Consider the following 26,975-nt stretch of genomic DNA (forward strand, 5'->3'; position numbering starts at 1 on the left):
TGACAATTAATATGTATTAACAATAGTATAAAAGAAAGCCGTTACCCATAATAAATTGAAGCCTGCTGATAACTCATATTGAGCATATCCTTGACTTCCCTCCATCACAACAAATGATGCCCAAACAGGGACCTGAAAGACGGCGAGAACGGACCTGATAGCAGGCGACTGCGGCCACAGCCCCACGGAGAGTGAGTGAGGTTCCGGTCCTGTGCAGCCCAGGAGGCACAAGAAGAAAAGGCAGCTTTGTATCTTCAGGGCAGATCAACTACCTTCGCGCTCAGGCGACCGTATAGATGGGTCCTGCCGGCCACGCACCACCGGAGTCTGTGGAAAAGGCTGCTACAGTGCACGGGGTTAAATGGCTGACAGACCAGCGGTGTATGATTTATTAAAATGCTTTTTAGAAAAGCGTAATGCTCCTGGTATAGATTGTAAGAGGGAGCTTCGGGACTCTTAGCGTATGGGGCAGCAAAGGGATGTTTTAGCGATCACAATGAGGTTACTGAGGTGCTTTTTAGAAAAGCGTAATACTCCTGGTATAGATTGTAAGAAGGAGCTCAAGAAAAAAAAAACAACCAAACACATAGCAGCCGTAGCGTCTGCTCAATTATAAAATCAAGGGGGTAAGCCCGGAAAGTTAGTCTTGGAAAGCGATTATGTACCTACTGCCCCAACTCGACTATCAGTAACAGCTGAACCCCTTAAAACATCAGGGGCTTGTGAGGCACCAGTACCCTTTGCCCCACCACTGACAAGTATGGGGAATACATGCTCGATAAAAAAGGCGAAGTAGTACTGAAACTCCGCCACAATCTGCTGTCTAAGAGAGTGACTAAAAATTATGAAAAGTCTTTAAAACCCCTCCTTTTTGTGGAGTGAAGAAAGAAAACTGATAACAAGCCTTGACAGCGCTTTTGATTTACCTACTTGGGACGCTATTGGAGCTCAAATCCTTGACAAACCCTCAGTTCGGGCAAAAGAAACTAAGTCGTTACTAACTCTCTGGAAATTAAGTAAAAGGACTTTAGCGGAATGCGTAGCTGCTACTTCAGCCTTTGCAGCTTTAGCACCAGTTCTGGATTCTACAGAACCGATTTAAAAAGGGAAAAAATCTACTATGAAGAATGTGGTTTTGTTTCTGGGTGCTCTTTCACCTACCCCGTTTACTGTGCTAAGTAATAATGCCGTGTTATCAGACCAAAGTGATAAATCTGTCAGAACTGAGTGGGAAGAGGAGTGAGTAGTGCGCGTAAATCTGCCACCACGGCCTGCGCCGCTCCCCCACTATTATACCTTTGGAAGGAAAAATGTGGAAACAAACGTACAACCGACTGCCTTTAGTATCTGCTTACCTCTAACTTTTACTGAGCCTAAAAACACCCCATGAAGCAGTTGAAAATGTTAACTGGCATCAACAACTTCAGCCTGTCCTTGAAAAGCTGAAAAAGCAGAGCAGGCGATGGCATGCCCTGCTGGGAAAGGGTTTGCAGAACTGCAAAAAACTGTTTCAAGGATCTGCTGCTCCTGAGAATGAGAAAGAAGCGCCGTTCCCAGACCGCAAGATGAGTGATGTAACCTTTAACCAAGAACCAATCAAGTTGTAACAATTATAATATGCATTAGTGACAATTAATATGTATTAACGATAGTATAACAGAAAGCCGTTACCCATAATAAATGGAAGCCTGCTGATCACTCATATTGAGCGTATCCTTGACTTCCCTCCGTCGCTCGAAAGAGGCAACATTTCCCCTTCCTTCAACTCCTGGGGCTGACGGTTTTCAGCCTTTTCCTCCAGAACAAACCAATGTCCTGGGACCCCTAAACCCCCAGAGATGGACCAAGTGGCCCTGACTCAGACGTACAGTTCCCCAGGCTCTGGTCGGGGTTTTCTCACTGCCTCAGCAACGGTGGTCATACACAAAGACAGCAGCACTTTTTGGGAGGGGAAACACTTCCTGAGGTGCCAAACCTCGCTGGGTGCTGTTCTCCAGCACAGGCTGCTGGGAGAGGCGCTGGTCTGGGAAAAGCCACCTCTAGCACCTGCACCCAGGCAGGGATGTGGAGGGGGTTGAATTCCCTTCACCCTCTTGTACCTGGGGCCTGCTTAAAGCTTCATTTTATGACTGTGGACATTGGTGCCTGCAGGCAGAACTTCAGCTCCTTGTGTGGGGTATGGTGCCACAAGTCACACTCCCATAACTGAATTCTGAAACTGGGAAAGGGTTGGGTCTTGATCAGCACCTGGCAGCTTGTTTACATCCAGTGAGTGTGTCTTTCTCTGGGGGTTTAGTGAGGCAAAATGTGGAGGGGAATGGGTGGGGCCTCAAGTCCTGCACAGAAATGGTAATTCTCTAAGAAGGGAACTTTCTATTCTTTTCATCAGCCAGCTGCAGCCAGCAACTTGTTTCCATCCCAAGAGCAACTTCTCCTTCTGAAAGGTATTTACAATATTTCCTTTCATTCACAGTCAGTAATGGAGTTGGGATAACTCCTGGAGAGGGGTAGTGGAGCAGAGCAGGGACTGAATAGAGGAGCCGTATGCAGCCTTGTCCTGCCCTTGAGCACTGGTTTCATGTGCCAGCAGGGTGCTGGTGCAGGGGCTCTGGGGATTTCGGAGCCTCTTTGGGGTAGGGACAGCCCTTCTTTGCCAGATCTCCTCTGTGACACCCATTGCCCTCCTTTGCCTCCCTTCCCCTCCCTCCTTTCCAGTGCAGCTGCAGATGTGGCTCCCGGTGAGCCCTGGGGGTCTCCTGAGGTATTGGGTGACTCTCCACGTGCTCCAGCTGGGATCAGGTAGGAATCCTGCAAGTCTGGTGGGGGGGTTTGGCTGCTCCATGTGGCAGATGTGGGGCAGGGAGCTGCTGTGGGGCAAGAAAAGCCCAGCCCAGAGCTGAGCCATGCATGCTTTTGCTTTCCCTTGGCTGTTGTGTCTCCCACCGGGGCTGGCTGGGGTGCAGGTTGTTTTCTGGAGGAGGGTTCCTCTCCTGGGAAACCTCCTTCTCCTTCCAGTCCTCCCATTTCCCGCTCCAGTTTCCTTGGGGTCTCTGGAACATGGGATGGCAAAGCAATGCCTGCAGCATGGAGCATCCCCAGCTCACACCAAGCTCGGCCCTGGCCTGAAACACCCTCAATTAATGCAGGCGCCATCTCCGTGTCTCTGTGTCCTTCTCCATGGTCAAGCTGACTTCAGAGTGGTGGGACCAGGCCGCACTCTCCGTGTCACCATGGGGCAGGACGTTGTGCTGCCCTGTCACTTGTCCCCAGCCGTGGACGCTCAGAGCTGGGACATCAGGTGGATCCGGCACAGGGTCTCTGAAACGGTGCACCACTACCGACATGGGGAGGATGTGTCCAGGGACCAGATGAAGGAATATGTTGGGAGGACAGAGCTGCCCAGAGATGGTCTCTCCAATGGATGCCTGGACTTGCGAATCTCTGGGCTGAGACCCTCTGATGATGGTCAGTATGTCTGCACTGTGACCGATGGTGCCTCTTATGGAGAAGCTTTGGTGTATCTGGAGGTGTCAGGTTTGTATCCAGTGCGGTGTTTGCCGGGGTGGTCGTGGTATTCTTGGGCTCATGTGTACCTCCCAGACCTGTGTCCCATCCCTTGGTACCCCAGGAGAGCTGGCACGGTGTCTGGAAGCCTTGTGGGGGGGTGCAGACGCTGCCTTATGGCGCTGAAGCTGGGCAGCTCAGTCTTGCTGTGCCGGAAGATTTTGGGGCAGATCTCAGGCTGTTGCGCATCAACGCTTGGCAGTTCCTGCCCAGGTTGGGGTGGGTCTGGTGGGAGCTGTGAGGGGTCTGCTCGAGGATGCAGTGGTGGCCTTGGAGCTGAGCCCATCCCTCCCTGACCCCAACCCTGGGCTCTTCCCCAGCCACAGGCTCTGTCCCTCAGCTCTCTCTGGAGGAATACGAGGCCGGAGGCATCCGGGTGCTATGTCGATCGGCCGGATGGTTCCCGCAACCGGAGGTGCTGTGGAAAGACCCCAACGGGCACCGTGTCCCCTCGGTCTCCCAGAGATGTTCCCCTGATGCCAGGGGCCTGTTTGACACCGAAGATGCCATCGTGGTGACTGGGACCAGAGAGGGGAACTGGTCCTGTGTGGTCAGGAACAGCCGCCTGGCCCAGGAGCAGGAGGCGTCCCTGCGCATCTCCGGTGAGACGGCTGCAGCCAGCCCCTGTGGCGCTGGAGCAGGGTGGGGGTTGGCTGCCTTGCTTGGAGCAGCTTTGGTCTTTGGTTCTTTATGAACTCTTGAAAATTAACCCTGATCAACTGGGCAAAAGAGACCTGGAAAGCTTTTAATACACTTAAAAAGGAACTTAAGAGAGGTCTAGACTTGCTCTTTTTACATGAAAAACCAGGAGTAAACCTGGGAGTCCTGGCTCAACCTTTAGAACCTGTCGTGGTTTTACCCCAGCTGGGAGCCGAGATCCATGCAGCTGCCTGCTCTTTAAAGGAAAAGAGGAGGGGAACAAGTGGGGGAGGCGGGTGTGGGGGGTGAGGGAAGGGAACGGAAAGGGAAGGAGCAAACAACAACCCAAACCCAAGAAACTAGAAGGCCTGTGGGTTGGGATAAGGATAGTTTACTAAGATAACAGAAAGATACAATACAACAATGCTGACAGGACTTTAGAGCAAAAAATATATGAAGCTGTTGATACACAATCCAGTTTCTCACCATACCACACAACTCAGGCCGTGCCACCCTGAGCCGTCCCGGAACCCGACCGTCCCCCAAAAACTGCGCATCCTGGATCTGTCCCTGCTCCTCCTCCCATCAGCCCCCCTTTATACCAAGTAGGACTTAATTGGCATGGAATACTCTCTCTGGCCAGTTTTGGTCACCTGTCCTGGCTTCGCCCCTCCTTTCTCATTAATAGAGAAATATGAAGAGCTGAGAGAGTCCTTGACTGCTTCACCACAACTAGAAACCACCAGGGTGTTATCAGCACTGCTTTCATTTTAACTCTCAAACACAGCATTCCATCCGCTGCTACAGAAGAAGTTGACTCCATCCTGACCAAAACCAGGACAGCTGTGCAAATTGAAACAACACAGACACCCTTCCCCTTCAATGAACATGGTGTTCATTTAAATAAGGTTGACTGATAGTAGGTGATAAGGTAATTACCACCCAATTAGTGACAATTGAGGTGGGTGTTTCTAATCCTGTAGATTGGTGAGTGGTGGTGTTGTAGTCCAACCAATCCTTTAATTGCGCAAAGCAATTGAAAACTTCCTTCTGCAGCCCTAAATTTAGGGGAGTTTCATCAAATTTGAAATGCATTTGTTTAATTTCCGGTGGGTTTTTTTGAGCAAATAAAGGAGACAGAACAAAACCATCCTTGGTTTTGTTTTTTAAGGATTAATTTCTTTTTCTTGCACAGAGGAAATGCATTTTCTTTGGGCAGATGATGCCCCTTTTTGGGGGCCTCTAAAACAACAACTTCTTAACTTTTAGTTCTTCCTGGGATGGATTTTGGGCTCAGATTGTGTTTGTCACCCGCAAATAATTTTAGTTTAAAGATATTTGTGATGCAGTGGCTGCAGGAAAAAGATGGACAAAAGGAAGGAAAAAGGGAACAACAAAGTGGGAGGGAGGACAGGGGTAGGGGGAAAAAAGACCACAAAAACCAGAGAAGAAATGGGAAAATAGAAAGGGGTGTAAGAAAAAATGGGGGGAAGGGGGGGGGGGAACAAAGGAGGAGAAGGGGAAAGTAAAAAGGACAAATGTAAAAAAAGGGAGGAGATTAAAAAAGGGGGGAAAGGTGGTCAAAAAGATTGATAATGGTAAGAAATAAAAGGAGAAAGAGAAAAAAGAAAAAAATTAAAAGAAAAGAGGAGTAAAACGGTCGAAAAAGGAAGGAAAAGATAAACAAAAAAGGCCAAGCTGGAAGAGGATGTTTCTTCCCCAAAGGGTGGGGGTCGCCCCATCCTTCCTCATCCCTGGGACCAGGTGGGTTTGGGTCTGCCCTCCCTGCCCACAGCGGGTGTGGAGGTACTGCGAAGCCCTGCGCTGAGCCGGCGGGGGATGCGTGGGGCTGGGGGCTGCTGAGCCCTGGCCATGGCCGGGCTGGAGCCGGCGCAGGTAGGGAGGAGCCGGGGGGGGGGACGGGCAGGGGGAACCCTTGGACCCTGCGCAGTCAGGAGGAGGGGGACCAGCTGCAGAGGGAGGGTCTGACCTCAGGGCTGGGGGTTACTGCGGGGGAATGTTGGGGCGCCAATTTTTTCCTTCCTTTGATTTTCTTTTTAAATCTTTCAAGCTTTGTGTCTGACTTTGGTTTTGAAATTTTAGTTCATGGCATTTAATTGTATTTCTCACCTCATGGTTTGTTGGGCTTTAAAATCTATTTCTGAGGTTTTCATTTTCTTACTTTGGAATTTTAATTTTTTTGGGGTTGGTTTAATTTTATTTTAATTTTTTAATATGTTTTTTAAATTTTATATCTTAGAATTAAATTTTATTTCTTACTTTGCTTTTTATTTTCTCTCAATTTTCTTTTAAGACTAGTTCTCACTTTGGTTTTTGTTTCTTTGATTTTCTTTTTTTAAAAAATTGTTCTTTAGGTTTATAAATGTACTTATTTTTCAATGTTAGCTCTTTGGGGGACTTATTTTAGATTGGTTTAGGTTTCTTTTTTCAGTTGGATATTTTCACTCCCATGTTTCAGTTTCTTGTAATTTTGGTTCTTTGCTTTGTATTTTGGATCTTAGTTAGTTTTGGGGTTTTCCCCTTCTCCTTTCATTTTGGGAGCCACCTGTCAGCTTCTCTGTGCCACCTGTAACACTTCCTTGCTCCCCTCTCCACCCCCATTGGGGTTAGCATGCCCAAGGGGATGGTGTGTGTTTGATCTTCCCAGACCAACCCCAGGGACAAACGGCTTTTGCTCCCAGGCTGATGGGGGTGATACCAGTAAAGGTGAAGGTGCTGCCTGTGCTCATGAGATGGGGATCAACCCGAAATCTTGCTGGGTTTCCCTTCTCCAGCTCTGAGGGTGCATCTCACAGAGCTTCCATGGCTCCTTTTGGCATGGTGCTCAATAACAAGGTGGTTTTAATTAACTCTGTCCCAGACAATCAGCTGAGACCTCAGTGGAAATGCCTGAGCCCTGTCTTTAGCTGCCACAGGAGACAGGGGGAATCATGGTGTCAGCCCCTCCGCCCTGTGTCTCACCTATGTCCATGCTTCCTCCATGTCTTCCTATGCCTTCCTAGTCCTCCCACATCTTCCTGTGTCCTCCCTTCATGTCCCTCTGTGTCCCATGTCTCCCTGTGCCTCACCATGTTGCCTTGTATTCTCTTGTGTCCCTCATGTTCCAACTGTGTCTTCCCCCGGTGTCCCCCTATATCCCCATCTGTCCCCATGTCACTGATATCACTCCCATATCCTTCCATGTCTTCCCTGAGCCCCGTGTTCTGTCTCCCATGTCATCCCGTGACGGTCCCCAATCCCATGCCTCTCATGTCCTGCCCCTCCTGTGTCCCCATATTCCCCCCATCCCCCCACATTCCCTTGTGTTCTCCCATGTCCCGCCCCCCCCCCTCCCCCCCCCGCCGTTTCCTTCCTGTGTCCCCCTCACTGAAACAATATATTTGTCCATTGTGGTGGTTTAGCCCACCAAAGTCAGTCTATCACTCCCTTTTTAGTTGGACAGGGGAGAAAATACATTTTGAGAGGCTCAGGAGTCAAGGTTAAGACAGGGAGAGATCATCCTGTTACCAACGACATGGGCAAAACAGACTCAACACAGAGTGAAGGGAAGAAAATTCTGTGATTTATTACACTACACACAGTGAAACCAGAGTCAGATAATGAGAAGCATGACCAAATCTTAAAACAATGTGACCAGATCTTAAAGCACCTTCCCCCCACCCCTCTGTTCCCAGCAGACTTTAGCCAGGATTTTGCTCTCTTCTTCCCCCGCATTGTTGCATGGTGGGGGCAGGGACTGGGAAAGTGGGGTCTTTGGTCAGTTCCTTGCAGGTTGGTTTCCCTCTTGGCTGGGGTGGGGCATTCATTCCTTACACCCTCCCCTTGCTGCACTGTGGGGTCCCATCCATGGCAGACAGTCCTCTATGAACTTCTCCAACGTGAGTCCTTTCCCACAGGGCTTCAGCTCTTCACCAGCTGCCCCAGCGTGGGTCACTGCTATAGGTGCAGTCACAGATCATAGTGTCTCTCAGTCCCAGTCCTCCACAGGGTCACCAGCCTCTCCCAACAAACCTGTTCCGGTGCAAAGCTCTCCCTTGCTCATCTCTGTGTCTCTGTCTCTCTCCATGGGCTGCAAGTGCTGGCAGGGGCTTGCTCCAACATGGGTCACAGCATCTCCTGTCTGTCTCCCCCTGCTCCATCCAGTGTGGGGCCTCTCCATGGGCTGCAGGTGGGGTCTGGGCCTTTTCCATGGGCTTCAAGGGGACACCCGCTCCACCATGGGTTTCTCCAGGTGGCTGCAGGGGCATCTTTCTCTCCAGCACCTGGGGCGCCTCCTCTCCCTCTTCTCACCAGCCTTGGTGCCTGCACAGCTCCTTACATCTCACTCCCTTCTCTGGGGGTAAAATGCAGCTGCTTGCATTTTTTTTTTCTCCTAAATGTGATTCCCAGAGGCGCTGGGACCATCACTGATGGGCTCACTTCTTGCAGCAGCCTCCTCTGCAGCCCCCCTTCTCTACCAGCACCCAGCTATGCAAAACTACAACACTCTTCCATACGTCCCCACTATGGGACTGTGAAGAGGGGTGTCACTGGGAGGAAGAGGATGAGGGAATGCTGTGAACAGCCAGAAACCAGAGCCATGAAACTACTGGGCAGTGTCTGGAGCCAGACCTGGCCCCCGTACTTACTTGATGCCTTGATGTAGCCTTTCCTCCCTGCAGAGAGACTAAGACATCTTCATTCCCCCCAGTACTCGCGGTCTCCCCAGAGCACTGCGGCTCATACCCACAGCCCCTGCCAGCCCTCTGGGCTCTGTCCTTCTCCTGTCCTTCAGCCAGCTGATGGTGATGGGCTGTGAGTAGAAGCTTGTGAGTAGAAACTGTAAGTACGGCAGTGCAAGGTCAAGATCCTCTCACCTTTCCTATCCAGCAAACGACCCAGTGGTTCAGGGTGTCGGTCAGGATGTCAGTATTACACCACTGACTTAGGAGTTCCTAAGATTTATGGTTGCTGACACAAAGAACACGTAATCACTCAGCTGTGGGCGATGACATCTCTCAATTTCTGCAGAACATGAACTTCAGGTGCCACCCAACCCATGGAGAGAGCCCCTGACCACAGACATCTCTAAGTGGACTCAAAATAGCTCTCAAGGGATTGCATTTCTACAATCATCTCTTACATCTGCCACTAAAAGGGAGCGCAGCCTTGCTGAGCCTTAACACTCATTGTGGTTGCTGGTGTCTCACTTGTCCTCTGGCTGCATTGGGATGACATTTACATCACCAGGTCCTAAGGGAGCATATTGTACAACTGACACTGACCTTACTGTGGTGTGCTGAATACAGCTGATTCTAATACAAGTTGAAACTGTTGTAGCTACAGGCATCCTCAAAGGCTGAAGGAGACCCTGTAGCCATCCAGTGAGAGAAACCCAAACATGGCAAAACCTTTCCCCAAATGGTTTGTTTCTGGCCCAGCAAGGATTGGTTCCGAACTGCTGGCTGAGCTCTGCTGGAGCTGTGCCTGCCGAGCCAGCTCTGGGATGGATGGGCAGCAGCCCTGCTCTCCTGTCCCCCTGGGCTCTGGGTGTTCATCCCTGGGTACCAGCGAGGTGAGACCCGGCCTGGGTACCCCCTGCTCAGGTGGGCACAGGGCGTTCTGCACTGGCTTGGACTCGGATCCTTGATGTGTGTGGGCACAGAGAGCTTCCTCTGTTAAGAACAGTGTGAAGTCCAGTGGAGAGTGGAGGCTGACAGCAGGCTGTCGTGGGCTGGATGGAGTCACCCTGCCCACGAGTGCTGCTGTGCTGGACATGCTGGAGCTCCAGCAGGAACTGGAGTCAGAGGCAGTGCAGTGGGACGCCCCAGTTGATATCACTACTGCATTTTTCTGGATGCCTTTGGCAGCAGAGAGCAGGGCACAGTTTGCTGTCCCTGGGAGGGTGCCCAGTCCACCTGGAATCGACTGCCCCAGGGGTGGAAACACTGCCCCACCATCTGCCGTGGGCTGAGCCCGACTGTGCTGGAAGGGGTGAAGCCCCAGAGCACCTGCAGGACCCTGATGACATCATTGTATGGGGCAGGAGAGCAGAGGAATTCTCTGAGACAGGGCAGAAGATAGTCCAGATCCTTCTGGAAGGTGGTTTTGCTGGTTTGAACTGGTAAGTTGAAGGACCTTTGCAGGACACGCGGTACAAGCAGTGCCAGGCAGGAGTGCTTCCAGGCCTGAGGCACACTGGGCACAGGCAATGGAGGGCAGAAGTGACCCAGGGCATGAGGGGCACTGGGTACAAGGGACAGCGGGGTCAAGGGACACCTCCCCCAAGCCCCGGGGGTGCCCACGCTCCCTGGAAGGTTTTTACTGTTGTCCCATCTGTTTCACCCACAAACCTGCAGGGTGTCAGAGCCGGGTGGGGGGGAGCCACGGGGTGCCAGACGCCTGGGTCCCCCTGGGACAGGCAGGACTGGGGGGCTCGGTGTGCCCCAGGGTAGTGCATGAGAGCGGGGCCGGGGTGGGGGCATATAACTGCGATTCGGGGGGCCCAGAGGTGTCCCCAGGCTGGGAGATACAGGTGAAATGGGGCAGTGGGGGTGTCTGGGGCCCTGAGGAGGGGTGGAGGTCTGGGCGGCCACGTGGGGGAGTTACTGGTAAGAGTCTCTGGCTGCCATTGGTGGGCGGGTGGTGGCGCAGCCAATCGCGGGTCTTGGGGCGGGGCTGGCAGCGAGGTTTGTCCTGGAGCAGGGCTCCTTTGGCTCAGAACATCTGGGACCCGGAGCGGATGGATGGGGCTGGACCGGGCACTGGGGCTGCTTCTGCTGCTGAGGGTCCTCGGCTGGGCGGCGTGTGGTAAGTGCGGGTGGGTCCCGGGAACCCCCCTGGACCCAGTTTCTTGATAACGGTTCTCCATTCCCTGCACAGTGGACCACCCCGGGACACAGAGACCCCCAGTCACTCTCCCCAGAGAATGGGTGCCCCTTGGAACACTCCCCTTCCATCCTCTTCCATCCCTTTCCATCCCCTTCCCAGACGCTCCCACAGATCTGTTTCTCCTTGATGCTGGAGCCCCCCTTGGACGCCCTTCCTGGGCACCTCGGGTCCTTCACTGACAGGGCCCCCCATTCCTCATCACCAGGACACCCTGGCTTCTCTTCATGGGAAGCAGGACCCCATCCTGGACACAGATTCCCCCCACCAGACACTTCCCTTTGAAGCAGTCACCCAAACCCCCAATCTGCTGCTCTGGGACCCCCACCCAGGCTCACCACCCAATCCTGCACCCCATCACTATGGGCACCCTCACCCTGCACCCCCCACCCCTCATTGTCCCCCGTGTCCCCACAGAGCTCCACTCCCTGCGCTACTTCCACACAGCAGTGTCAGAGCCCAGCCCAGGAGTACCCCAGTTTGTGTCCATGGGGTATGTGGACGGGAACCTCATTGTGTGCTACGACAGCGAGAAGGGGAGGGCGGTGCCTCGGGCAGACTGGATGGCGGCCAACCTGGACCAGCAGCACTGGGACCAGCAGACCCAGATTGAACAGACCAATCAGGAGATTTCCACAGTGAACCTGGACACGCTGCAGAGCCGCTACAACCAGAGTGGGGGTGAGTGTGGGCTGGGAAGGGGCTCCGTAGGAGGGGAGATCTCCACTCCCTCCTCCCCCATGAAGACACTACCCTTCCTCATGCTACTGCCCTGGGATGTGCCGATCCTTCCCAGCGCAGTGCTGTTGGCAGAAGGCTCCAAGCACCCCTGTTCCCCAACCCCACACTCCATGGGATCCTTTGTGCCAGAGCCAGGGAGGCTTCTGGTTGCCCCACCAAGCACATTCTGGCCTTCTCCCCACCATACCCAGCACCCATCCCAGGCCTGGCTGCTACATGACAACACTCACCATCCTGTGGCAGTGAATACCCCCAGAACCAGAGGGGTTCCCACCCCATGTCCCAGCACCTCACCATTCCTTTGTACACCCCACCCCAGAGCAAGAGGGGTTCCTACAACCCATCCCATCTGCTATCTGCTTGCTCACCCAGCATTCAGGACTCTGTCCCATCCCCTTGCTGTTCCAGGGTTCTGAGGGGCTGGGTGCCAGCTCATCCATGCCCTGGGTCCAGGGGCTCTGCGTCACAGCTTTACATGATACCCCAAGTGCTGTGGGCCCTGGGCAGGGTGGGGGCAGCTCTCATGTCAGTGTCCGATTCCCTTGGGGATGACACAGAGATGAAGTGGGGGGTGCTGCCAGGGACGCCTTGCCCCACTGAAGGCCCAGGGCTGCAGCAGCTCCTCAGCCCCATCTCTCTGGTCGTGTTTCAGGGGCTCACACACTGCAGAGCAGAGTCAGCTGTGACCTCCTGGAGGACAATAGCACCAGGGGGTATTGGCAAATCGCCTACGATGGGAGGGACTTCATTGCCTTCGACATGGACACGATGACATTGACTGCAGCAGATGCAGCAGCACAAATCACCAAGAGGAACTGGGAGGCAGACAGGACTGCCATTAAGCACATTAAGGACTACCTGGAGAACATCTGCCCTGAGTGGCTGATGAAATACATGAGCTATGGGCAGGCTGTGCTGGAGAGGAAAGGTGAGGGGAGATGGGGAGCCTAGGGAGGGGCCAGCGTGGATGTGTGTGCCAACCCTCACTGCCACCTCCTCCCCAGAGCCCCCTACGGTCCGAGTGACAAAGAAGGAGACCCAGGAGAACCTGACCTTGCACTGCCGCGCTTACGGCTTCTACCCACGGCCCGTCACCATCAGCTGGCTGAAGGACGGTGAGGTCAGGGACCAGGAGACCCAGCGGGGCAGCATCGTGCCCAACAGCGACGGCTCCTTCTACACCTGGGTGTCCATCGAGGCCCCTCCTGGGGAGCAGGACAAGTACCGGTGCCGTGTGGAGCACGCCAGCCTGGCTGAGCCTGGGGTCTTTGTGTGGGGTGAGTCTGGTGGCCTTGGGCATGTGGAGGGGTGGGCTAAGGGGAGTCCCCCTGCCCTTCCTCACCACCCTGCTCATCCTCAGAGCCAGAGTCCAACTCATCGACCATGTTGTGGGTGGTTGTTCCCCTTGTCATCCTGGCTGTCATTGCCATCATTGGATTCATCATCTGGAAGTGCAGATCAGGTAAAGCTCCAGGGTGTGGGATGAAGGCAGAGCCAGGGGGGCTGTGGTCATGAGCCACAACTCTCTGTAGAGCCCCTGAGCCTGATGGTAAAGTGCAGTAGATGTTGATGCCTCTTCCCCTCTTCTCTTATGTGCACTGTGCCCACAGCGAGCACGAGGTGGCAGCTCGCAGCTGTTTCTCCCCCATAGGCACAGATGGGAGCTCTGGCAGCTTGGCCAAAGGTATGACATGGGACTGGGGGTGGAGTGGGCAGACCCAGCTCTCTGTGCTCCCCCTTGAGACCCATGGTTGGATCAACACTGGGCTACTGGTGGGGGACACTGACACCACCATAGCAGAGGGTTGAGGACAGGGACTATGCCCTGCGTGACACTGTCTCTTCCTCCCATCTTTGCAGTGATCCCAGTCTTACTGTCCCATGAGTGAATGGGGAAGCTGGATGTGGCCCCCTGGGTATTGTTTCAGATACCATTTCGTGGAACCGGGATGAGTGGATTGTCTCAAAAAATCTGTCTTGCAAGACAACAGCTTGGGGATTCTGGTAGATGAGAAACTTAACATGAGCCAGCAGTAGCTCTTGCAGCTCAGAATGTCAATGGTATCCTGGGCTCCCTCAGAAGAGGAGTGGCCAGCAGGGGCAGGGAGGTGATTGTCCCTCTCTGCTCTGCCCTCATGAGACCCCATCTGGAGTCCTGTGTCCAGAGCTGGGGCTCCAATACAAGAAAGATGTGGAACTGTTGGAAAGGGTTCAGAGGAGCCACAAAGATGATTAGAGGGCTGGAGCACCTCCCCTATGAAGAGAGGCTGGGGGAGCTGGGCTTGTTCAGCCTGGAGAAGAGAAGGCTGCAGGGGGACCTCATTGCAGCCTTCCAGTCCCTGAAGGGAGCAGAGAAACAGGAGGGGAATCAGCTTTTTAAAAGGGTAGACACTGGCAGGACAAGGGGGATGGATTAAAACTAAAGGAAGGTTTAGATTAGATATTAGGGGGAAGTTTTTTAAGGAGAGAGTGTGAGGTGCTGGAACAGGCTGCCCAGAGAGGTGGTGGATGCCCCGTCCCTGGAAGCGTTCAAGGCCAGGTTGGATGGGGCCCTGGGCAACCTTGTGTAGCTCCAGGCCTGGAGGTTGGTGTCCCTGCCTGTGGCAGGGGGGTTGGAGCTCTATGATCCTTGGGGTCCCTTCCAACCCATGGCATTCTATGATTCTATAACAGAACCTGCAGAGTCAGGATAATGTTCTGTGGACTGGGTCTCACTTCACAAGGGGTTTGATCCTGCAAACGTCTGCAGGGCCTTGTACTAGGGCCTCCATCCTCCCAAGACTGGAAAGGCCTGTAGAGTCTTGATCTCAAAGCAGCTGTTCTGACAAACTGGACATTATACTTCCTCATTTGATAAACCATCTGGACACTGGCCCTGCAAGGGCAGCCCCTCAGGCAGCATCCACTCTGACAAACAGGATCCTGTCCCTATCCGATAAGGAACGGTGACAGGAGAGCGGGGCCCTGTGGAGACAGAGCCCCTTCTTGCTAAAATCCTGTGTGAGGCCACTGAAAGGGTTCATTGCTCCATCAGCCCAGTCAGGGGGTCAAATACCCCTTGGGATCCCCATTCCCCACTGACTCATTTCCAGAACACTGCATAAGATGTGCTCAGCCTGTGTCCTGGCTGTGGCCAGTCCAAAGTCAACCTCTCCAAGCAGCCAGCACAGGTGAGATGAGTTTGCCAGGGCTGATTTCCACAGCACCTGACATCACTCCCCCATCAAAGGGGCTAGTTGGGGAGGGGCAGTGGCTTGGTGTCTCCAGAGCAGTCTGAGTGTGACTGGGGTTGGGTTGGTCCTTGTGTTGTGCAGCACTCTGTAATCATTGGGTTGGTAAGGAACTTTGTCTTATCACCAGGTGTGAGTGTAATTGGCTGTTACTGTTCAACTTTCATGGTGATTTTGTCAATAAACTGTCTTCATCCCAACCCATGGAGGCTCTGTCTCTTTCTCCTCTGTTTGTGAGCAAGTGGTGTGTGGTACTCAGCCAGTGGTTGGGGCTGAACCACCTCAGCCTTGCAGAAGGGTGGGGCCAGACAGCATAAAAAATACAGATTTGGGACACCTGGTGCATGCCTGCCATCCTAGAGCTGCAACTTTATGCTGATCCTTGCAGGATCCCTGGGTGGTGATATCTTATTTTTCCTCTTTTACTCTCTTCTCTCTCTGACCTTCTAACCTTATTCTTGGCACACAATAGTAGCAGCATTTCCAGTTTTGCTAAATGCTACTAATTGTGATCTGTTGCTCTGAGCATATAGTGTGGTGTGGTTTTGTTTGCAAGCTTTATAACTGAGTGGGCTTTTAAGCAAAGTTGTGCTTTGGACCTCCTGGGTAGTTGTTACTCCTGAGTTCTGCACAGAGGATTACAGCAGCTCATCTTGCAGGTGTGGTTGTTAAGAGACTAGCTAAGAGAGGGCAGGTAAAAGGTTAACTCCACGTGTACCTATCTGCTGGGATGGGACAGAGAGGTCTGAATCTCTCTGGTTTGCCCGCCTGGGGGACATGACGCTGAATTTGGTGGGATCCTCTGTGCGAACTGGTAAGGAGGGTTTGGAATAAGGGATAGCAGGTGTGTTGTCTAAAGGAGAACTGATTTCTCTGGCAGAAGGTCATGGTAACCCGGGATAAACCTGATCTTGACTGCTCCCTGCTTTTGGATTTGTTGAAAAGTTTTAAAGCTTGTCCAACTTCTAAAGTGTGCAGTTGGGCAGAGGGACATTGGCAATCCCTGACAACTGCAGCAGAGCAGATAAGGGACTTGGCAAAAGAAAATAAGTGTTAACCCCGTAAGGGAAAAGCAGTGGTTTGTGGTGTTTTGGGAGATGCATTAATTGCAGCTCAGAAGGACATTGTTTTGAAAAGTCAAGAGAATAAGAAATCTCTTCTGGAGGTGGTAAAAGAACTACAGGTGAAATTAGAATGGGTGGCAAGCAAAAGAAGTGAAAAATGAGTTGGGAGATGCTTGAGGAGCAACTTGCCAGAGGCTTTTGAAAGGGAAAGGCAATTAAGATTAGAATTGGCTTATCAGACACGTGATGATGATTTTGAGAATGAACCTGTTCTTTCTAGTTTGCCTAAAGAATGAGACCTTATCAAAACAAAGGTTCCCCTGCCACTATCCCTGAGAGGAAATGGAAAAAGCAAAAGCTGAATGTGATCCTTCACAAAAAATCCTGCAGCTCCTAAAAACTGAAGTGACCTCTGAGGGTGACAAGGATGCAGAGCTCACTGTCACCACTAAACAGATACCCTAGAGTGCAACTGAACTGGCAAAATTACAAGAAGACAGTAGACAAACCAGAGAAACTGAAACTGAATATGCATGGTGAGTTTCCCTCACTGGAGGAGACAGAATAAGGCTCTCAGAGGAGGAAGCTCAAGGATACTGGGATCCAGGTGTATTTCTAAGAGTAGATGATGCCTGAGAACCTTGGGCCCTGACTCAGTGAGTTGCATATTGGGTGTTGGGGTTAGATCCCATTGCAAGGGAGACCCTATTGCCATTCCTACCCCTGGGTTGAATCAACCCACTGCAAGTGTGCAAAAAGCAGCTTGTTGTCAGCTGATGCACGACAGGCGGCTTGAACCTCATCAGCCCTCTCCCATGTTGTTATTTGCCAATCTAGATATAATGACTTCTTTAATTAGAGGATTTCCTGACTCACTGAAGCTCTGTGCTATACAAATTCAAGACCAACTTAGAACTCATGTTGCCAGAGGTCCTCAGGCAGGACCTGGACTTACCTGGGGAGAGATTGCACAAGAACTAATCCATTACAGGTGACGTGGGGTTTATTGGAAGAGAGGCAGTAGGTCAAACAGGCATCCAAAGGGATGAATGAGAAGCCTCCTTGGCCAGGATATGGGGACATTGGAGGGAAAGCCAAAACTGAATGAGGGGATCTCTGGGGGGAAGGATTAATAAAGGGTATTCCTAAAAATGTAATGCATGGAACTCTGCTTCATTCATGCAAATGCTTGTAAAAAGATGGCAGCTAACAGATAAGGGCTCACCAATGCTAGAACAAATGTGGAAGCTGGAAGATAGTGTCAGTGGACAGGGTGGAAAGGTCATGCATAATCTCACATGGGAATTGATTCAAGGTTTCATACAAGTACAGAACTCTACAGACCATGGGCTATGTATCACTATGCCTGGATCTGCTGAAGATGGTTGAAGATTTTTTGCTATTCCCATTAATCTGTCTTTTGTGTTTAATAACACTAATTCAACAAGCCCCACGCACCTCACAAACTTATAGATTAATGTGGTGGTTCAGCCCCAAGCCGTGGCTGAGCATCACAGGCCACTCGCTCACTCCCAGAGGAGAAACAGACAGAGGCTGCGATGGACACTGAGAATGTCTCCTGCTCTCAGCCCCCAGAGACAGACATTAAGAATGTCTCCTGCCCTGGGGTCATGTGGACAGGTTTGAGGTGACACAGTCACTAACTAAAGCAGGGACTCACCTCTGAACTATCATCATTACAGTTGCAGGCGAGGAGACATGGTGGATGTCTACACAGTGGACTCTTGTCCTGAGAGGGAGCAGAGGCAGAAGCAACCCAGTCCCACCCCTGACAGGGCTGTGAGATGTGGGCAATGCTTTTATCCATCAGGCAGGTGGAGACATCTGTTCCCTGGTGGCTCCCGTGCTGGCCTGGTGGGGCTAAGAGAGAGGAACTAGAAGGCAGGGAAGCCAGGACTATGGGATTGATGGATTGGAAGAGGGGCAGCCTCCTGCAGACTCTGGAGATGGATCCTCCTAAGGAAGATCATGTAACCCAGCAAGGGAAGTGGTCCACCAGAGTGGAAGGTACCTGGTACCTGAGGGTGGTCTGCAGTGACACGGACAATATTCAGGTTCCCAAAGATCAGGATGATACTCAGCATGAACAGTCTGTACAGTGGATGTTGGCGTGGAGTACAGCCATGGGGACAGCAAACTGGCTGTGGTGGACTGGGCAGACATAGAGGCACCAACTGTCCATGACCAGGGGTAGGACATGACGATATGTATGATGCCCCTACCTCATTCATAGAGGCCCAGGTACAAGAATTGCAGCAAGAAAACTGGCTGAAAAGGCACCATCCAGGAAGATTCCTGCTCTGGTTGCTGTTGAGCAATTCCCCAGGCAGGGTGGATGTGTTGAGAATACCTCCTCTCCTTATCCTGACTTGGTGGATGTATGTCTACCTGGGTCAATGTTCATGCCCAGTGCCATGGAAAGGCCATGTTAGACCACTGTGGGATTGCCCCTGTGATCAGTCCTTGCACTTTAGCCTGGGCAAGAGATGTGGGCTCCTGTCCGGGTGAAAAGCTGCCTGGTTTGCAATTACAGGACACAGGTAATGAATGCTCTGGTAAGGATGAGTCAGAGGAAAGTAGCCCTGCTGAGAAAGACTTGGGGATTCTGATAGATGAGAAACTTAACATGAGCCAGCAGTGTGCTCCTGCAGCTCGGAAGGCCAATGGTATCCTGGGCTCCCTCAAAAGAGGGGTGGCCATCAGGGACAGGGAGGTGATTGTCCCTCTCTGCTCTGTCCTCATGAGGCCCCATCTGGAGTCTTGTGTCCAGAGCTGGGGCCCCCAATACAAGGAAGATGTGGGAGTGTTGGAGAGGGTTCAGTGGAGGCCACGAAGATGATCAGAGGGCTGGAACACCTCCACTACGAAGAAAGGCTGAGGGAGCTGGGCTTGTTCAGCCTGGAGAAGAGAAGGCTGTGAGGGGACCTCATTGCAGTCTTCTAGTCCCTGAAGGGAGCAGAGAAACAGGAGGGGAATCAGCTTGTTGAAGGCAGAGACTGGCAGGACAAGGAGGCTGGGGTGAAACTGAAGGAGGGAAGGGTGAGGTGAGATATTAGGGGGAAGTTCTTTCCAGAGAGAGTGGTGAGGGGCTGGAACAGGCTGCCCAGAGAGGGGGTGGATGCCCTGTCCCTGGAGGTGTTCAAGGCCAGGTTGGATGGGGCCCTGGGCCACCTTGTGTAGCTCCAGGCCTGGAGGTTGGTGGCCGTGCCTGTGGCAGGGGGGTTGAAACTCTGTGATCCTTGGGGTCCCTCCCAACCCAGACCATTCTATGACTGGATGGATGGATAGACGGATGGATGGATGGATGGATGGATGGATGGATGGATGGATGGATGGATGGATGGATGGATGATGGAAAGGAAGAGAAGGCCCATTGGCCACACTGTGAGTAGAAGCCAACCTCCCCTGTCCCCTCCAGCCCACCGCAGGGTGTTCTCATCTCTTCCTCAGCCGTGTGATGAAACAACCAGACACACACACACCCCTCTTCCTTACTGGGGGACCTCCTGCCAGTGCCACCCTTCCTGCCACCTCCTCCCCCACACACAAGGGGACAATTTAAGGTCGATGGTCCTTCCCCACACCGCAGATAGTCTTCCTCCCCTGCGGTTTTCCTCCCTCCTTCCTCTTGCATGAGTGTTTCCTGCCCGGAGCTGGGTGGAGGGGAAGTGACACTGAGCCGTCACCGGCCACCACCCGTGTCAGGGACACAGAAGGTCCACCACCCGGGCCAGGACCTCTGGGAAGGGGCATGTGAGTCCCCAAGGTACAGGAGGGAAGGTGGGTGGGGTGGGAGGTCATTGCAGAGGAGTGGGAGGGACACTGAAGAGACCTGGGACACGTTGGCTAGAACATGACTTGTTGGTTTGGTGGGAACACCTGGGGGTGTGGTGTGAGCTCACTGGGAGGTCTGGGGGGAAACTGGGATTCCCTGAGGGTGGAAACTGGAAGGAAAATGGGTGGGGTGGTGGCCCACTGTGAGGTGTTTCTGGGTAACTGGGGGTCTGCATGGACAACTGGGATGTCTGGGGGGGTCAACTGGGAGGTTGGAGGTGTGGAGGTGAGTGGGAGGGTGGCCCAGTTGGAGATGGGAGGGTGCAACTGGGAGGTCTGGGGGATGCCAAGGTAGGAAGATCCTGGACGGTTAAAAGAGGCAAAGGAGGACACCTCAGAGAGGGGGAGGAGGAAGGAGGGGTGTGAGGTGGAGGCCTGGGGTGGGCAGGAGGTGGGGTGGAGGGATGGGAGGTGGGGCAAGAGAGGGATGCAGAGAAGGATGGATGGACGGATGGATGGACAGACGGAGGGAGGGAGGGAGGGAGGCAGGGAGGGAGGCAGGGATGGATGGATGGATGGATGGATGGATGGATGGATGGATGGATGGATGGATGGAGGGAGGGAGGGAGGGAGCCCTGTGTTTTCTCTGGAAGATTCTGTGTCCCCATCTCCCCACAGCTCCTCCCCACCCACCAGGATGTCCTCGTCCCCTCCTGCCAACACCTTGTCACCCCCTAACGCCACGGCCACCCGCATCCCCGGCGCTGTATTGGGGATGACCCTGCTGGGGGTGGCGGTGGCTGTGGGGCTCCCCGGGAATGCCGTGGTCCTCTGGAGCTATGCCGCCGCCCGCAGGCGCACTGTCCCCGTCCTCCTCATCTTCCACCTGGCTGTGGCCGACGTGGTGACCCTCCTCACCGGGCCCATCTACCTCCAGGCCTTGAGCGTCGGCCAATGGGAGATGGGCTTGGCCGTCTGCCGCGGGTGTCACTATGTCTGCGCCACCGCCATGTACGTCAGCGTCTTCCTCATCGCCCTCCTGGGTCTCCACCGCTGCTTGGCGGTCTCCAGGCCGGTGGCAGCGGTGGTGACCCCAGGGGGCCATGCAGGGCGATTGGCTCATGGGGTGGCAGCCCTGACGTGGCTGGTGGCTTCCATCTTGGCCATCCCATCCATCGTCTTCCGGCGGGTGGAGGAGGGGCACTGCCAGCGGGTACACAGCACGAGGGGCTGGTTGGTGGCCCACAACCTCTTGGAGACCACTTTGGGTTGGGCCCTCCCGTTGGCCACCGTGGCCGTTGGCTACGGGTTACTGGTGCGCCGCTTACGCCAGACCCACCTGTCCCGGCGCGGTCGGACCTTCCGGCTGGTGGCCGCCGTGGTGGTGGCCTTTGCTGTCTCCTGGGGACCTTACCACCTGGCCAGCTTGCTGGAGGTGGCAGGGGTCCTGCAAGGTGGTGGTGGGACTTTGGAGGCAGCCTCCAAGGTGATTCGGCCACCGGCCACTGCCTTGGCCTTCCTCAGCAGCGCCATGAACCCCCTCCTGTACGCCTGCGCGGGGTGGGGGCTGCGCCACGGTGCCAGTGGGGGTCTCCTGCCTCGGCTCCTGGACATCTCAGCCATTGCTGGCAGCTCCCAAGGGACCATGGCCAAGGGGACCCAAAGTGGGGGGAGGAGCTGGAGGGGGGAGGGAAGGACAACGGTGGTGGAGGGGGGGACGACCATGGAGGAGGAGGAGGGGGGTGGGGAGGGTGGGACGGGGAGGGCGTGATGGGAAAGGGGTTGGGTGGGCACAGCGAACACCCCCAACAACACCCCAACACACAAGTCAACACACCTCAACACACCCCTTCCCTCTGTCCACTCATCTCTTCTCCACCCCTCTGTCCATCCACATCTCCATCCAGCCGTCTCTCTCAGGTGCCCCGTCACTTCCTCCATCATGGAAGATGAGTCTCCAACCCCACAACCAGCCAACCCCCCTCCAGCCCTCCAACCACCCCTCCTCTCCCTCTGGATCTCCATCCCTCCCTCCATCTATCCCTCCTTTGATCCCTGCATGCCTCCATGAAAAGCCCAAACTTTGTGCCCCACTGTGTCGTTTAGAAATTTATGTTCTTAGGTCTTAATTGTATTTCTCATCTGATGTTTAGTGGGTGTTAAAAATTTATTTCTGATGTTTTAATTTTATTTCTGTGTTTTTTTCTTCTAATTTTTATTTCTTAGCATTTAGTTTTCTTATTTGCTTTTTTATTTTCTCTCTTAATTTTCTTTTAAATTAGTTCTCAGTTTGGTTTTTGTTTGTTTAATTTTATTTCCTTTTTTATTTTTCTTCAGCTTTATAATTTTACTTATTTTGTGTTATTTTAGTTCTTTGGGGGGTTATTTTAGTTCTTATTAATTTTGGGGGTTTCTGTTGGAATTTTTTATTTTGCTTCTTTGTTTTGTTTTCTTTTAATGTTGGTTCCCAGGCCAATGGAGGTGACACCAGGAAAGGTGAAGGTGCTGCCTGTGCTCATGGGATGGGGCGTTAATCCAAAAATCTCATTGGGTTTCCCTTCTCCAGCTCTAGGCGGGCATCTCACAGAGCTTCTGTGGCTTCTCTGGGCACGGTGCTCAATAACAAGGTGGTTTTAATTAAATCTGTCCTGAACACTCAGCTGAGACCACGGTGGTGTCTGAGGCCTGTCTTCAGCTGCCACAGGAAATGGGAGGAATGAGTTCCCCCCACTCCATGTCCCACCTGTGTGTCCCCCCATGTCTTCCTATGCCTCCTGTGTCACCCTGGACACTCCCATGTCCACCTACATCCCTCCTTTGTCTCCCATGTCTTCCCCTGTCCCGATGTCCCACCCATGTCTTTCCATGTCCCCTTGTGTCCCCCTCATATCCTATGTTACCCCATGTCCCTCCTGTGTCCTCTTATCCCCCAGTTCCCCTTTGTCCCCAGGCAGGAAGAGAAGCTGCCCCAGCACTGGTAGGTCTTCAGCACCCAACAGCCCTCAGACACCTGTTCAGGTGATCCAAGCATCCCAGCCTGGGCAGGAGGATGCTCTGCTGGTCCTGCCTGGGAGCTGGGGCTCAGGTGCTCTTCTGGGCTCACACTGCCCTCTCCTGACACTTGGGGGTGGAGACGTCCCCAGGGCTCCTCCAGCCCTGAGTTATGAGTCACAGAATCACAGAATGCTCTGGGTTGGAAGGAGCTCTTAGAGGCCATTTAGTCCAAACCCCTTGCAGTAAGCAGACACCTTTGACTACGTCAACCCTCTGATCAGCTTGGTGTTATCTGCAAACTTGTACTGGTTTCTTCCACCATTGGGGTGCTCCTGCAAGGGGTTTGGAGCCTCTTTGGGGCAGGGGCAGCCGTTCTTCAGCGTCCTCTCTGGGGCAGCTGTGACCCTCATCACCCTCCTCTGCCTCCCTTCCCCTCCCTCCTCTCCAGCGTGGCCATAGATGTGGCTCCCAGCGAGCCCCAGGGGTCTCCTGAGCTACTGGGTGACTCCACATGCTCCAGCTGGGATCAGGTAGGGATCCTGCAGGGCTGGTGGGGGCTTTTGCCCGATCCAAGTGGCAGATGCGGGGCAGGGAGCTGCCATGGGTCAGGGGGAAGCCCACCTCAGACCATGGGTTTCACTTTCCCTTAGCCCCTTTACGCTCTATGTCCCTCACTCTGGTTTCCCCTTCAGTCCTGTGGCACAGCGCATGCACCACTCACACCAAGCTCGCCCTTGCCTGCAACACCCTAAATAAATGTAGGCACAATCTCCACATTTCTGTGTCTTTCTCCATGGCCAAACTGACTTCAGAATGGTAGGACTACACCATGCTCTTTGTGTCACTGTGGGGCCAGATGTTGTGCTGCTGTGTCACTTGCCCCTGCACAGATGCTTAGAGCTTGGACATCATTTGGATCCATCACCAGATCTCCAAAACAATGCACCACTACTGAAATGGGGAGGACCTGTACTGGGATAAGATGGGGGAATATGTTGGGAGGACAGAGTTGGCCACAGATGGTCTCTCCAGTGGAAGCCTGGACTTGCAGATCTCTGGGTTGAGACCCTCTGATGATGGTCAGTACGTCTGCACTGTGACAGATGGTGCCTGTTATGGAGAAGGTATGATGGAGCTGGAGATGTCAGGTTTGTGGTCAGTGTGGTCCTTCCAGGGGGTTGTCCTGGTGTTCCTGGGCTTGGGTGTTCTTCCCAGACCTCTGTCCTGTTTCTTTTGTGCTGTAGGAGAGCTGGCACATTGTCTGGAAGCCTTGGGGCTTCTTGAACAAAGATGGGTCAGTGCAGATGCTGCCTCAAGGTGCTGAAGCTGGGCAGCTCACTCTTGCTCTTATGGGATTTCTGAGGGGAGATCTGGAGCTGTTGGGCATCAACACTCTGCGGTCCCAGCACGAGTTGGGGTGGGTTTGGTGGCCGGTCCTGCAGCCCTGGTCAGACCTGTGATGGATCTGCTTTGGGATGTGGTGGTGGCCTTGGAGCTGAGTCCATCCCCACCTGATCCCAACCCCGGGCTCTTCCCCAGCCACAGGCTCTGTCCCTCAGCTCTCTCTGGAGGGTTACGAGCCCGGAGGCATCCGGGTGCTGTGTCGATCGGCCGGATGGTTCCCACAACCGGAGGTGCTGTGGAAAGACCCCGACAGGCAACGTCTCCACTCAGTCTCCCCTGACACAAAGGGCCTGTCTGACACCAAAGCTGTCATCATGGTGATGGGAACTGTAGATGGGAACTGGTCCTGTGTGGTCAGCAATCATAGAATCATAGAATGGTTATGGATGGAAGGGACCTTAAATATCAAGTTCCAACCCCCTGCCATGGGCAGGGACACCTCTCACTAGACCAGGCTGCTCAAAGCCCCATTCAACCTGGCCCTGAACCCCTCCTGGGAGGGGTCATCCACCATTTCCCTGGGTAACCTGTTCCAGTGCCTCACCACCCTCAGAACAAAGAATTTCTCTTGAGTATCCAATCTGAATGCATCCTCTTCAGGTACAGCTCCCTCAGCCTGGAGCACGAGCCATGCCTGCACATCTCTGGTGGTTTGACCCTAGTTGTTGGCCAGATGCCCACTAAAGCCACTCTATTACTCCCCTTTTCAGATGGACAGGGGAGAAAATATCTATTGAGAGGCTCAGGACTTGAGATAAAGACAGGGAGAGAGCGTTCTGCAATCAGCATCACGGGCAGAACAGACACAACACATTAAAAAAAGCCATTGAATTTATTACATTATACTACACACACATAGAGACCAGATCTGGGTAATAAGTACAACCAGACCTTAAAACACGTTTCCCCCCACCACCTCTCCCTTCTTTGCAGACTTAATTTATTCATGATTTCTCTCCCTTCTCCACACAGGGTGGCCCAGGGCCCGGGTGGGGGCTGGGAGGGAGCAGAAAATGGAACTTTTCAGTCAGTTTGACAGGAGTTGTTGAGAAGTGGAGGGGGGCATTCCTCACACCCTTCCCCTGCTGCCCCATGGGGTCCCACCCATGGCAGACTGTCCTTCATAAGCTTCTCCAACACGAGTCCTTTCCCACAGGGCTTCAGCTCTTCACCAGCTGCCCCAGTGTGGGTCACTGCTATGGGTGCAGTCATAAATCACAGAATGTCTCTCAGTCTCTCAGGCCCAGACTGCTCCAGCCTGGTCCCCCACGGGCCTTCCCCCTGCAGCAATCCTGCTCTGGCATGGGTCTCTTTCTTGCTCATCTCTGTCTCTCTCCATGGGCTGCAAGTGCTGGCAGGGGCTTGCTCCAACATGGGACACAGGTGGGACACTGTATGTCTCCACGCACTCCAGTGTGAGGCCTCTCCATGGGCTGCAGGTGGGGGTCTTCTCACTCCCTTCTCTGGTGGAAAAATGCAGCTGCTTGTGTTATTTTGTTCTCTCAAATATGATTCCCAAAGGCGCTGTGACCATCACTGATGGGCTCAGCTTTGGTCAGCAGTGAGTCCAGCCTTGTGCCCAGCTGGGATTTACTCTGTTGGGCCTGGGGAAATGTTCTAGCTGCTTCTTGCAGAAGATACTCCTGCAGCCCTCCCTCCTCTACCAGAACTCCCCCAGGCAAAACCACAACTAAATCTCTGGTGGGACGGCTGCAGCCAGCCTCTGCAGCAGTGGAGCAAGGTGGGGGTTTGCTGCCTTGCTTGGAGCAGCTTTGGGCTGGGCTTCACGTTGCAGTGTGAGGGTGTGAGGCACAGGAGGGGTGCACACCTTCTGAGCAGTTGTAGGGCACAAAAGATCCTGAGCCCCATGCACTTCAGGGTAGTGTTGGTACTTCCAGGGGGAGAGAGGACTCTGGGACAAGGGCTGGGAGGTGTGGGGCGGGGGTCTCTTGGTCCTTCTCCCCACAGATACGAGTGGAAATTGGTCCCTTTCCCTACGGATCTGTTTGTTTCTCAGCTCCCTTTTTCCACATTGCCCATCCCTGGATGGGCAGCCTGGGCGTGCTCCTCGTGCTCTCTGTTGGGCTCCTTGGCCTTGGTGCTTATAACTGGAGAAGGAAAGGTGCGTTCATGTCCAAAGGACATTTTGCCTTCATCAAAAAGCAATTTGGGCAAAGAACGGAAGGGGATGAGAACATGGTGGGGTTTGGGTGGGAGGAAAGAGGCACGGCCAAATCATCTGTCAGGTGAGAATGTCCCGGAGACCCTCTTGAGATGTTCCTGCTGAGGAAGCAAGCTGCTCTCCTGACCTCCTCTTCCTCCAGCTTTGCATTTCAGTACTGCTGTTTTCCAGAGAGCTGGGTGAGTCCTTCTGGCCCCCTCCCCCAGCAAAACCTCCTGGCACAGGAGCCACCTGGAAGGACTTGGTTTTTGGGGGGTTCCTGGTGTTAGCCAGGAAAAGAGACATCCTGGATGCTGTGCCAGTCCCGCTCTCCAGCAGCCAAATCCCTGAGCTGGTACCTACACCCTGCTCACTCCAGATGTACAGCACGGCCAGGGCTGCTGGGGGAAATGAACTCTACCTCAGCCAGAACCAACACAGTCCTAAACACGGCACAATGCTAAGCTGCTGGAAAGAAAACCAGATCTATCCCAG

The 26,975-nt window shown here is 53.5% G+C and overlaps 2 protein-coding genes across 2 annotated transcripts; both read left to right on the forward strand.

The window, feature by feature from the left end:
• Positions 1–1,838: 1,838 nt before the first annotated feature.
• On the forward strand, positions 1,839–26,569 carry LOC311202937 (myelin-oligodendrocyte glycoprotein-like; the record flags this gene model as incomplete). Its single annotated transcript, XM_084277582.1, has 4 exons — positions 1,839–1,884; positions 2,716–2,799; positions 3,187–3,534; positions 26,337–26,569. 4 exons carry the CDS (start codon positions 1,839–1,841, stop codon positions 26,567–26,569), a joined length of 711 nt encoding a protein of 236 aa, XP_084133708.1.
• LOC311202865 (leukotriene B4 receptor 1-like) lies at positions 20,619–23,813 on the forward strand (the record flags this gene model as incomplete). The annotated part of the gene is made up of 2 exons (XM_084277514.1): positions 20,619–21,585; positions 23,806–23,813. 2 exons carry the CDS (start codon positions 20,619–20,621, stop codon positions 23,811–23,813), a joined length of 975 nt encoding a protein of 324 aa, XP_084133640.1.
• Positions 26,570–26,975: the final 406 nt, after the last annotated feature.

The sequence above is a fragment of the Gallinula chloropus genome, assembly GCF_964237585.1.
Source record: "Gallinula chloropus genome assembly, chromosome: 32".
NCBI classification, from domain to species: Eukaryota; Metazoa; Chordata; class Aves; order Gruiformes; family Rallidae; genus Gallinula; species Gallinula chloropus.